The 13,758-nt window shown below is 46.6% G+C and overlaps 1 protein-coding gene across 3 annotated transcripts in view; it reads right to left on the bottom strand.

The window, feature by feature from the left end:
• LOC144115664 (visual pigment-like receptor peropsin) overlaps positions 1 to 13,758 on the bottom strand; it is a 396,267-nt gene that overhangs the window by 153,042 nt on the left and 229,467 nt on the right. For all 3 annotated transcript variants that reach the window (XM_077650120.1, XM_077650119.1, XM_077650121.1), the window contains 2 exons: positions 5,987 to 6,114; positions 62 to 158 (listed from right to left, as the gene is read on the bottom strand). In XM_077650120.1, coding sequence (XP_077506246.1) covers positions 62 to 158; positions 5,987 to 6,114 — 225 coding nt within the window. The remainder of the gene's footprint in view (positions 1 to 61; positions 159 to 5,986; positions 6,115 to 13,758) is intronic.

The raw sequence follows: 13,758 nt of genomic DNA, 5'->3' as shown, positions 1-13,758 counted from the left end.
CTCTGGTGTGTCACGAACGCTTTCGGCGGGTCTTGGAAGCACACTGCAGTAAGTGACTTACCTGGCCCACCCGAGGAGGGGCATGACTGCCCAAAAAAAACCGTAAAACCAGACGATGCCCAGAAGCTGGACGTATCGGCGGTACGTAGGCTTCCCACCTGCGGAGCAAACAAGGTCCGGTGTCATGCGCGTGTGACAACTATTGCAGTTTGAGCATTCCGCCACATATGAAAGCAGCATTCTGTGTTTATGCTTGCTTGATAACAGAAATGCAAAATATCATCTTCGAAAATCAAACAAAATGTAAATACAAAAGCAATGATTGCATTTCGCTTTCCTAAACAAAAGCAAAGCGCCATGTTTTCATGCCTTCCGTAGTACACGAAGAAGCCTAACCGAAAATAATCGCAACACTTATGGTGCGTCACACGCAGGCGGCTCTGGAATGTTTGGGGGCCGGCAGTTGGAGCGGTAAGTGTAGGACACGACGAAACGACCAAGCCATAGCGGAGTGCGTGGGAGGGCATCCAGCGGAACATGGCGCGAGTAAAGAGTTTTAGCGCAGCTTCGAAAACGCCCGAATGAGCGTAGTAAAGAGCGCAGCGCTGTGTTGCCCCACCTATTGGCGAAAAGCGGAGTTACGCTGAAAAGAATATGAATCACGCTTGCTTTTATTACATTCAAACTGCTAAATAAAGACATTATTTGTGTTGCTAGTATCTTATTTAACATGAGTGGTCCTGATAATCTAATAGTAAGTATGTCGCGTTAGAAACAAAAAACTTTTGCCACTGTGATGGTCAAGTCAAGCCGAAGCCCCGATCGTTCGCTCGCTGGGCACTCTCCGCTGGGGTCATGGAGGAAGGAAAATTAAATTTTCCTTCCTCCATGGCTGGGATGACCGGGCGAGCGCGCAGCGTAGTTAATTCACTGGCTGCCTGAGCGTTCTGCGCATGCGGAGTGGCGTTCCCTCTCGTCTGCTCCGCTCCGCTGGCTGCTGGCCCGCACTGCTAAATGTCTCTAGCCCACGCTTACAAGCGAAGATGCGTCCTGTTGTCCCCCTGGCGGCGCTTTCAGCTGCTGAAGATTTAGCTGCCGAATACGCACGAACTAGTGCTGGAGCATTCGTTTCTTTTAACTGCGTTGCAAGGAAATGGCTTGGAAAAAAAGGGGCGGATGTTCATTGTCATCTTCAAACGTGTCAAACAGCATTCCTCGAATGCTTTTGTAGCAGTCGCGCAGGAGTAAACTGAGTATGCTGTTTGCTCCTTCGATGCTAGATTTATTGCATTTAAATTCCCTAAATTCCGCTAAAGTAGCTTAGAATGCGCGACTTTCTGTGAAAAGAAAGGAAATTCCAGACGAAACTGAAGGAAGTTTAGATATATGAAAGAAAATTAGAATAAAGGCATGTAGAATAAATTTGAGACACCCGTGGGGCGGGTCAGACTGTAAGTGCACCTTTGCTTTGAAAGGTGCCGCAGACACTACATGCTAGAGAAGGAGAGTGCCACAACATCGTCTTGACTTTATTGCTTCAATAAGCGGGCACCCGGTTTTAGGGTCTCCGTCGGTTGCCAGCAACAAACCAGTAGTGCCTCCTGCTTACTTTGACACTTAAAAAGAAGAAAGTACTGAAATCAGGTGCGCCACTACCCTGGAACCGACTGTTAATGGACAAGCAGTAGCGGTTGCATTGAGTCCCACAGTCCATTGAACGTTTGCGCATATATTTTCGCACGGGATGATACCAAACATGAGATCCTTCTGTAAAGAATGAGACAAAAAGAAAATTAAACTGAATGCAGCGCCACCCCACGAGTGGCAACAGCGCCGTTGGTAATGTAAAGGGAGGTTACTCTATTCCATCAAATTTTACCATTCAAGTCCTTCGTAAATAAACAAAGCTAGAACATGAAGTATTTCTAATCATTATGTGCAAAAGTGCTCTTAGAAGCTGCCGAAAGGTTTACAAATTTTGAGGAATGTTATGGCCAGGTTCCGCGGATGACATACCCATGAAGACAACCAGAACTGGCAATTTTATTAGCGCTAGTTCTCGTTAGATATCGCTCGTACGGAACGCTGACGGCCATGAGTGTACGGTGCATTGCAGTTCCCACTATTCTGAATTGCTAAAATGCCATCGAAGGCGGTACTGCAGAATGCTAAGTCAAAACGTTTCTTCGGTCACGAGGCCTATTTCATGCATTAGCATAGATGTTCGGAAAACGTAGGGAAATGCAGAGGCCTAGTTTGCATTACTGGTTTGGTATTCAAACAGGCTCGCTGAGCTCCTCGGGTACTGCTCGCTATGTGGGCGTCTCTACAATAAGGTAGAGGGTAGGAATAAGCCGGCGAATTTCCATTAGTGTAGTGAAGTTAGCGGAAATGGACAAGACGTCACGTTTGGGTTAGTATTGCGTGTACATGGAAACGCGATGGCAGCCTTATAATTATTAGAAAACAAAACAGCTTGGTTCATGTAAATACTTTATTTCTAGCTGAGCCCAAGTACAACAAACAAATGGCAGGATTTTAAGCTGGACAGTTAATTAGGTTGATATTTAGTGACCTTGCCAAATTTACTCGCTTCTTGGTCCGCAAATTCAGCGTCCAGTCCGCAATAAAATGACAACAGATGCGCCAACCGTTTTTGCCTCTTTCACTAAGGCGACAAAATGTCATTTCTGTGTCACGAACAGACATTGCTTTACTAAAAAGGTTTTTTTAGTTTGAATCCTTTGCCCACTTGCTTAACTGCGATGAAAAAATCCTCGGTTACCTTTAACTTGGGGCTGTGTAAGTAACTCCTGCTCTTGAAAAATATCAGCAGGAATTCTGTAACATTGGCCTCCTCTTAGCCCTGATCAAAAGAATATAGCTCAATGGACATACTGCCTGTCATTATTCTCTAATTTGACGACACCAGAGTTGCCTAATAGAAGGACTTGTCGAATCCGCGAAATAAACCACTGCCGTGTCAAGTTGGGATTGATTTTTATGCATATACATTTTATATATACATTTACATTTGCATATACAATTACACATTCGCATACATTTTATATATAGATGGAACAGCAGCGCGCAGACTATCTTGGTTCACTAAACAGGATGCTTACCAGAACGATAACTAGTGTATAAAGACATACCATACACCATTTGGCGGGCATGAAATCGAAATAAATTTGTAGCCGGAGATGCCGTAGTACATCGATGAGTACTTTTATTAACTCGCTTGCTGTGCAGCAAATACTAATCCACTAAGATTTGATCTATCGAAAAGATAGCTTATTCTCGATGTTTTTTTTCTTTCTTCCACGAAAAGGTAAGCAGTTGCCAAGAAATATCCCCCGTCCACGCGTTAATAGCTACCGCGGCAGCGTCATCGTCAGCAGCAGGCGCTTATGCAGCACAATTTTTGATTTTGGCGCGCATTCTGGTGAGCGTCTTTTATGAAGTCATCCTCTTTAGAGAGGATATCAAGAGTTCACAGTGGTGGTGGTCTGTTGTTGGCGGTGTAGGTCGTATTTGAAAACTGAGATGCCATCCTTGGAGAATGTTTGCAAGGAAAACATTTGCAGTGATGACGGAACTCCTAAGAGAAGAAAGAGCGTGCCTGGAGGTGTCGTATTTTGTGATCTACATGGTGTTTCACCCAAAACTTTACACATTTTTTAAAAATAGTCTTTTTGAGTTACAAGAGCATTGTGAGCGGTGTAGTACATCAAAATACAGCTAATACGTGTTAACTAGCACGCTGGTTAACTAATAATGAATAGTTACCTTTTTAAATATTACTGTTCGGCTCCTTAATTATTGAGAAGCGTGTAGTCCACGGTAAGTAATATCCATATCAGTTTTTAGAATTTTGAAAACGTGGTTGCCCTCGTAGCTGTGGCCCAACAAATTCTGAGAACATCGCGCCAAAATACATTCCCTTTCGAGAAGCTTGCAGGCAAAGCAACCTTTCCAGTACACGTAACCGGCTGATATAGGCAAAATTTGTTGGGCCGCAGAGCCCAGGGTAACCGCGCTTTTGAAATTCTAAAAAGCCGATATGGATATTACTTACAGTGGGCTACACGCATCTCAGTAATTAAGGAGCCTAACAGTAATAGTTAAAAAGTTATCTACTCAAGTCTTTGGTGATACACCATGTATATTTTTCCTTTCTTTTGCCTCTTATCCATTTGATAGCCTCGCCTTAGATAGCAGAGGCGGTGAACAGCACTGCTTGCGTGTTGTCAACTCTGCCGTCACAGATTGGAGCTGCCAGTCATCATCGTCATCGTCGATATCGCCACCACCGTCCGCCTAATTACGCCCCTTGCAGGAGAAAAGCCTCTCTTAGTATACCTCCATTAACCCTGTCCTGCGCCAGCGCCGCGGCTACTTTATTAATTCAAACGTCCTAATCTCTTCCTAATCTCAGCCACCGCGGTGGCTGAGTGGTTATGGCGCTCGGCTGCTGACCCAAAGGACGCGGGCTCGATCCCTGCCGCGGTGGTCGAATTTCGATGGAGGCGATATCCTAGAGGCCCGTGTGCTGTACGATGTCAGTGCACGCTAAAAACCCCAGATGGTCGAAATTTCCGGAGCCCTCCACCATGGCCTTCTTCATAACCCGAGTCACTTTGGGACGTTACACCCCCATAAACCATAAAAAATCATCCTAATCTCATACTGCTTTCTTCCTGTCTCATAACGTTGCGCCTACCCTTTGCATTTCGATAGTTTGCTATGTTCTCCTCAATTCAAGTTGAAACCCTTTTGTTACCTTCCATGTTTCTGCCCTGCAGGTTAGTACCGGCAACATACAGCTGTTATATACGTTCCTCTTAAGGGATCATAAAGGCGCTCAAGAATAAATGAAACTACGAATCGTGTTACACTGAACACCACAACAAGCGCTGAGACCCGTTCAAGATATTTGTGTTCTTTTGAGAACCCTGACTTCAAAAACATCGCAAGAATACATGTAAGCTTCATTTTCATGGTAGTATATAGCAGTCGTCATGGTAACGGCTCAATCACGCGATCTGAAGTGATCGCTGTTGCCAGATTAGTATGGCCTGTATTTAGTCCAAGGAGTAACGGCTGCCTATAAAGCGGAGTTACTATAATAGGATCCACCACGGTTAGCAAGGATGTGAAGAGTGTGAGCATGGGAATGCGTCCGCAACTTTGGCTCTAGAGTCGGTGATTGGCTCAGCTCCAGCGCCAAAGCGTCCCGTCCATCATCACGGCGCTCCTGCTTCGAGGCATCACTAGCGCGCTGGAAGCAGCCCGCCCGTTGTAGCGTTCGCATGGCCGCCGTTGCAGCTCGTGCGATGCGGCCCTGACGCTGGGAGTCACACGGAGTTGAGAAACCCTTACGACGGACTCACAAACGCTCTCTCCTTGCTTTTTTGGAAACGAGTTTCCTTTCTGGTAGGAATACTTGCCAGCCGAAGTGACGGGTTGGGGGCTAGGGGAGGGGAGGTGTTGTATTGCGCCCTTAAAGAAGCTTGTTGTCACACAAGCGGGCTTTCTGATGCTTCGTGCGAGGATTCTAAACTATATAACTGAAATTTCCGGCGCGTGGTCACTGCATACAAATTCAGTTATTACATTTTGACGACTGAAACTGTAAATTATACAGAACAACAACGCTCCTTAACATTTAAGAACCCCCCCCCCCCCCACTGCTTTAGTTTTGTTGCTGCAACATTTGCGTCTGTTTTGTAAAACGATGGTGTAAGGCACCTGTAGCTTAAAAGCGCATGGAAGCGCTGGTGTGACGGCAGTGCTGTCTTAGTTAACCTTCCCTTATGAGAGAAGAAATTAATTTAAAAAATACATTCCTGACTGCTGCATCAGATTTTGTCGCTGCGACACGCATTTTTATGAAACTCTGAGGTGCATGAAATCAGTAGCTTGACGTCGCCTCCCATGCAACCGCCGGTGTCGAGTGAATCAACGAGCTGCTCGGCATACGTACGGAAGCCGATGCGGCAGGTGGCCAAGTAGCGGTCCAGCGCGAGCAGGGTGAGCGTCCCGATGTGAGCAGAGCCGAAGAAGAAGCCCATGAAGGCGTACGCCTGGCACCCGCCGTCACCGAACAGCCACCTGCGACAACGACAAACTAGCGGTGAGAGGAGTATCGCGCTCTTCACAGCGCTCGAACCAAGGCTTCGCTTTACCACCTGCGTGGCAGCAAGCGGCGCGACGAAGATTGAAGCACCCATCCGTGCTTCCTTCCTGGAAGTCATGGCGGAGCCTTAGAAAAAGCTGAAATCCGTGCAAGAGGTTCGCTTCTTCCTATCGTGCTAAGCGTTAAAAAAGTAAAGTAAGCGAATGAGTTCATTCAGCGGCCTGTGGTCCCCTTTGCGTTTCACTCCGCCCACATGCCCATACATGCGGAATTGGTCATTCTCTACTTTACATTCGTCGATCACAGAGAGCCCTCATACCACTCCTGGCGCAGTGGCGCAGCCGTTAAGCGATGCGCCACTGCCCTGGCAGGTGGTTGTTTCAAACGCAGCCACCTGTGGGGCTTGTGAGACCCGCGTTGCTCTTCCAGAGGAGCCTATCGCGACCAATCATTAATTGAACTGCCACTTGCAGCGGTGGCCAGTTTCCTCATAATCCGGTGGGCAGATTGTTATGATGATGCAAGGTCACGTGACCTAGGTGGCAGGTGGGCCATCCGGCCACGCAGGATTTTCAGCATAACGGGAGCCTTAACGGCACCGCGTAAAAAAAAAAGCAGTTCAGCCCACACACAGATTTCAAGGCTGGAATCCAAAGAACAGGTGGAAAACGGTAAAGCAGCGTGCTCGAACGCGCGAGTTAAATGCGAAACTTTCGCAGGCTTATCTTCGCCACAGCGCAAAATCTTCTGCTCCCATTCCGACTAAGCTCACCCTCTTAGCGAACGTGAACGTTATGGCTTAGTGCATGATCAAGTGCAGGACCGTAGAAGCCAGAGAAGGAGAGGAAATGTTTACATCATAAAAACAAAAAATACGTAAATACAGTCGAGCCTCATTATAACGAGACAGTTTACGGCAGAATAATGGATATCACGAATGAATGCTGATTGCCCTTGGAAGCTCGGTCAACACGGGCTACAACGAAGTAATCACCGGGCCTCTTAACTTTGTTTTAATGAGGTTCAACTGCAATACAAAGACGATGTCGGCTTTTGAAAACATTGGGCCACTTCGATTTACCGCGCACGGGCAGCCCGCTGGCTTCCAGAAATGTCGCCCCTGACCGGAAGGCGCATCGTGATCACATGCGCTGGCGGCCATCGAAATCAGCCCGCCGGCAATCATGGCGGCAAGGCCTGCCGCGCATCACCGAAGGCATGTGCTCTCCGTCTCGTTGCTACGCACGCGTACGGAAAAAATAGGCTCATTGGGAGCGAAAACAACGAGCTGAAGTTATTGAGGGCTGCCGCCGACTGCAGAACAAACAGCTGATCGTGCTCGTACCCCTACACATCGACGACGACGAAGCTAGCATGTGCCGTCGGTGCACAGTGTTCTGTGTAAGCTTCGAGAAATGCTCAAAAGCATGCGATGAGCCATCACAATCTAACGTCTTTCATTTGACTCCACATCGGAGGGAAAAGTTTCCCGTGCGTTGCTCATCATACGACACGCTGTTCTCTCGGATTATCTCATGTTTGTTTACTACGCAGTAAGTATGACCAGACGATCGCATGGTGATTGCATGGTGATTGACTCTGCTGTGGGCGTTGCGATTTCTACATTCCTGTGGGCTGTAAGGTGAAAAGTAGCGATATACGTTACGCTCAACTGTAGTATTTCTCCCACCGGGTATTGCTGCCTGCAAGGAATGCACGCATAATCTCAACACAAGCGCGTATCAGCTGGTTGAACGTTCATCTAGAGCAAGCGGGTGTACTGTACAAATTTAGCTGCATATCGCATCTCTATACTGCAGCTTTACCGTAGAGAACTAGCACTCGAATGAACGACGCTACAATCCGGCCGTCGCGGGAGCCTCACGCACCGCGTGTGCTTGCAAGCACACGTGCGGTACCAGCAGCACGCATATTAATCCACGCTGGGAAAATTCTCTCTTTAATGAGCCAAATGCGAGGTGATGTATGCATGCGACACTTTTCAGATATTTTGAGCACTTGTGGTAGAAGGCCTGAGCATCATGCTTTACGGCAGTCGGCGACGACTGAATCAGCACCTGCCTCGTCCACCTTGGCAGCTGCGTGGCCATGTACCGGGTGTTTCAGCGAACACTTTCAAAAATTTTCAAAAATAGGATTTTTGTGGTAAAAATATGGCTTTTGCGGCATAGCATTACCAGTGTTGGCGGACACCAGAAAGCCGGTGAATTGTCTTAAGTAGTAAGCTGGTTAACTAATGTCTGGTAACTAACGTTTTAATTAGTACAGTTAGGCGCCTAGTTGCAATAAGAGATTTGTAGCCCGTTGTTTGTAATAGCGATATCAGTTTTTATAATTGCGAAAACGCGATTACCCTCGCCGCTGTGGCTCGACATAATTTGGCTGCATCGTGCCAAAATACATGCGCCTTCGAATGCATGCAGAAAAAGCAATAACCGGTAATAGCCGGTAACTGGTAATACTATGCCGCAAAAACCAAAAGCTCCCACATATGCCTCGAGCAATTTGCTCTTGAGGACTCTTAATAAAAGGCATGTTGCAATCGAAGAAACATTTCTTAAAGCTTATCCACCTTTCCAATGGGCAGAAATCACGGAAGACCAAGCTCGTATCGCGCTCAACTAACACCTCGATGACCTCGACAAACATGTTCAGCACATGCATGCATGCGCGCGTCTGAACGCGTACTTGGAGCTGGATCTGCGGCCACTATTTTGAAAGGCTTCGAACACCATCACAATACCAGCCGGGCGCATGGAATTAAGAGCCGAAATATTTCGTGAAACAGAACTATGCGGTCGTTATATCAAGTGAGCATTTGTGCTTGCGAGGTGGTGAGACGATGGAAATACGATCACACACACATACGCGCGCGCAAGATATATAAAACAGCGAGAACTGTCGCAAAAAGCGTCACTGCAGGCGACACAGACGACGTGCGTTGCGTTCGAGTCGATGCGAGCGGGTGCGTCGCGCTAGAAGTGAAATAAAAATTCTTACAAAGAACAGCGGTCTATCTAGTCCATATAAAAATGGTAGCGCGCGCTGCCCGCTTTCATACAACCTCTCCGTCTTCTGCTAGTTGCCCGAGTGCTGCCAGCACAAAATCGTCCTGGTGAGTCCGGCTGCCCGCTGACAGCCGGAAAGGCCCCTGACAAAGTAAAACACACGCGTTCTGGGCAGCCGCCAGCAGTGCCCCCCAAAAACCCGAGCGAAATCAGCTACTGGCTCTGTGCTCTGGCAACCCGCAGACAGCCCGCAGGTAGCCAGAGGTCGAAGTTCGAAAAGGCTCATTGGTTGGGGTAGCACGCGGAGAAGCGCCAACAACTGCTAGTAAGCTAACAGCTATGTTATTGTCACTGCGGCAAACCTTGCAGATACTTGTTCAGGTTTACGTTTATTGGGGTTTAACGTCACATGGCGACTCAGGCTATGAGGGACGCAGTAGTGAAGCTCGGGAAAATTCGACCACCTGGGGTTCTTTAACGTGCATTGTCATCGCACATTGCACACGTGGCCTCAAGAATTTCGCCTCCATTGAAATTCGACCGCCACGGCCGGGATCGAACCCGCGCCTTTCGGGTCAGCAGCCGAGTGCCATAACCACTGAGCCACTGCGGCGGCCCCTGCTGCTGTTCTATTGGCATGAAAGCACTGAAGTAACGCGAAAAATGCGAGGAAGATTGCATCTTTTCACCGCAATGAATCGATGGCAGCACCACAGGCCAGTGAAAACTTCAGAATAAATGAAGTCAAATTGAAACACATGCACGAGGAACACTGAACTATCCTGAAGCTCAGTAATTGGTTTTTGTGCAATCGCCTCCTGGTTATTATGCTGCTTTGGTCTTTATCTTCTGGCCGGCATTATTCAGGTTTCAAAAGCTTTAATTGTGACCGAAAGAAAGTTTTCGGGTTGCGTCATTTAAAGCTTTTGTAGAAAGTTTTTACAATGTGTTCAGCAAGCAAAGAACCATTCCTATAATTAGCACGTGGTAAAGTACCACAAATACTAAAGCGGACGCCCTGACGATCAGTCATACGTGAGTATAACAATTTTCAATTAGACTGGACGCATACTCTGCATCGCCGTGATTACAATTTATTTCTGCGGTCTCGGCCCGCTGTTTTAGATCTTCCTTTCATTCCTCAAGCCGTCTGCGCACATTTATGCATAAATCGTGAATAACATCGTGAACAAATTGACAGACCAGAAAGCTAATATGGAGCAAAAGCTGATTGTAGTAGGATAGAAGACTAAGGCAGCAGGCATAGCTAGATGCAGTGAACACTGCTTTGGTGTCCCTTCTATCGCACCGATGACACAAGAGTTGCACCCTTAAGAAAGAGATAAAAGTGGCGCATGAAAGAGCACGTTTTTATAATGCCAGTGGGAGGTAATTCCCGTTTCTGAGTGAGATTTTGGTGGCGGTCGTGCAATAGGCTTTTGTGAATATATGTCGGGTTCTTTTTTCCGAATAAGATTGCTGAAGGTCAGCCCTCATGACTTCTATTAGTGGCCTGATCCTGCCGATCCGTGGTGTTAGTTTTCACAATTAATCTCGGGCCTAATGGCAGTTTTCCTATTCGATTAACTAGGAGAGCAGAATGAGCTCGTTAGGCCAGCTCAGGGCGTATTTTGATGCGACTTAATGTATAGCAAAAAAAAAATTACAAATGTTGTAAAAGGCTGGATCCATATTTCCGTACTCTGTTAAATTTATGGATGTCTGCAAGAAAAAAAACTGAAAGACTAGGTTGAAGTTCTAAAACTAGGATGCTACATATTGTAACTTTAAGCGTCGTTAACTACGCCTGTTAGAAAGGCTAAAGCCAAAGTATATTTAAAATACGCTAACAGCAAAACGAAGAGCAAAAGGTAACACAATCGGTGTCATTCGACTCAGCCTATCCATTCGTTTCACGGATTTATGGAATTGTGACCAGAGCTGCTCACAAGTGTTCAAATTATACAGGGTGTCCAGGCTAACTTTAGCCAAGGGTTAAAACTTAAGATATTTGAGGTAGGTTAGGAAAAGCACTTACATACACCTACCGTCCGGCTTGCGCATCATAGGCAATTTTTTGTTTTGGAATTAATTATTTATCAATTAGGATAATTTTTCTAAATGCGTAAGTATCGACTTTAGAGAGCAAATGTGGACAGCATAGTTGGAGAGCACCCTCAGCAACTCCCGTTCTATTCATATGCGATAACGAAAGCCTCACGGGTATCTTTTTTCCGAGCTCCAAAGAAATCCCGCGAAATACAGAAAAAAAAACATCTAGCTAGCGCATCCGCGCGCCACGATTTTGCTGTTCTCAATCCTGGCTTGAGTGAACGAAATCAGCTGCTGGCATGGCGCGACGACCCCATTGCTGCTGCAGGCCGATATGTCGACGGTGGTTGCGACGCCCGAGCGAGCCACCACCGTCAGCATATCGGCCTGCAGCAGCAATGGGGTCGTCGCGCCATGCCAGCAGCTGATTTCGTTCACTCAAGCCAGGATTGAGAACAGCAAAATCGTGGCGCGCGGATGCGCTAGCTAGATGTTTTTTTTTTGTATTTCGCGGGCTTTCTTTGGAGCTCGGAAAAAAGATACCCGTGAGGCTTTCGTTATCGCATATGAATAGAACGGGGGTTGCTGAGGGTGCTCTCCAACTTTGCTATTCACATTTGCGGTCTAAAGTCGATATTTACGCATTAAAAATGATCTTAATTGCTAATTAATCAATTGCAAAACAAAAAATTTGCCTATGATGCGCAAGCTGGTTGGTAGGTGTATGTAAGCGGCTTCCCTGGCCTACCTCAAATATCTTATTTTTTGACCCTTGGCTAAAGTTAACATGGGCACCCTGTATAATTGTCGCCAATTTATCATGGAAGACTGGTGAGCTTTGATAAAAATTAAGCTTCCATCAGCCAATAAATATTGTTTCTTACGAGTGGCCTCGGCGGCACTGGCTCAACAGCGGCGGCCAATCCCTTTTGTTCTTCGTGCAGGTTGGCCGAAAACCGCCTCTTGATTTTCTGTCGGCGACGACTTTCGCGGTGCACATGGTACTGTCGAGCCCGCACGGTGCTGTGTGTTGTTATTGCTGATTTCTCGATTATCATTTCACTCTTACTGCTGCGGTCAGGGCAAATTTGAAGCAAAATTCGGGGCCATATTTTATAGCGTCTAATTTTCCGATTTGTCATTTCACTGCTTTTTTGATCGCCAGCTTACACGTGTAACTTTAGGGATGAAGGCAGAATGCAATGTTTTTCTATAGCATCCAAGGCACGGCAGGCCGATCGCACAAACGAAAAACGAAGGATTGGGGAAAATAATCGTAACAGAACATGGCCTTTGTCCTGGAACGAAGGCTATGATGCAAAAGCTTTTGGTCGTATACATAACGAAATATGAGTCGAATTAGATGTCCGAAAACGTTGAAAGTGCGTCATTCAAGATTTTTAGAACACGCGTAAAGAACTGAGGAGGCAGAAAACGAAGTATGGCTTGGTTTATGGTGGCTTAACGTCCCAAAGCGACTCAGGCTATGAGAAATGCCGTAGTGAAGGGCTCCGGAAATTTCGACCACCTGGTGTTCTTTAACGTGCACTGACATCGGAGAGCACACGGGCTTATAGAATTTCGCCTCCATCGAAATTCGACCGCCGCGGCCGGGATCGAACCCGCGTCTTTCGGGTCAGTAGCCGAGCGCCACAACCACTGAACTACCGCAGCGGCCTGAAGACGAAATATATGCGTGCACGTATATCATAGAATGCCGATTTAAGATATGCATTTAGATTTCAAATATGTCACCTGGAAAGGCCAACGAGAAATCAAGTAATTGGATATGTTATTTTACCACATATTTCCTTCCAGGTGATATATGTTATATCTAAATGCATATTTGAAATCAGCATTATATGATATGTCTGCACGCTATGTTTCAGCGAGATATGTTAAGAAATAATTTAAAAAATAGTTTTTAAGGCTCTCGTCCCCCCTTAAGCTAGTGTTTCAGAGTCAGTGGCATGTTGAGCACGTCGAAAGTCGTAGCTGAAGCAATAGACACCTTTAGCATATCGCACATCGCGCGCCGTCAGTGCGCATGCGCAGATAACCTTGTGGGTGCCAGATGGCGCCAGGTACTCTGTAGATGCGCGAACGCCTGCCTCATCGGAACCAATCAGAGCGTGCGCACTCGCAGTTGGCGGGCTTCCGGTACACTGGGAACGGTAACACGGTACGCTGTATGCTAAAGTGTCCATTAACTTGGTGACGTGAGGGTGCGTATTTATTGCCATTCGTACTAAGCACCGCTCATGGCACTGCAATTCAGAATTTTCCCAAAATACTGGGTGCCCTATCACAGAAACTAACCAAAAGGAGAATGCACTCCCATGCGAACAGTGTATTTTGGCATAAAGGGGAAGGTTTCTGAGGTAATGTTTAAACAAGTATGCTTATGTCCGTCTTGAGGATAATCAAGTATTCGGACTTTTTTTTTCCGCCTTAATTTGCGATTATTTAAAACGGTGCTATACAGGGTGTTTCGACTGTTAGAAGAGAGGTTTTTTTCCGTATAGCCTTGTTAGCGCT

This window comes from Amblyomma americanum, chromosome 1, assembly GCF_052857255.1.
Source record: "Amblyomma americanum isolate KBUSLIRL-KWMA chromosome 1, ASM5285725v1, whole genome shotgun sequence".
NCBI classification, from domain to species: domain Eukaryota; kingdom Metazoa; phylum Arthropoda; class Arachnida; order Ixodida; family Ixodidae; genus Amblyomma; species Amblyomma americanum.
The sequence above is the reverse complement of the archived record's forward strand: the minus strand, read 5'-3'. Positions and strand labels throughout refer to the sequence as shown.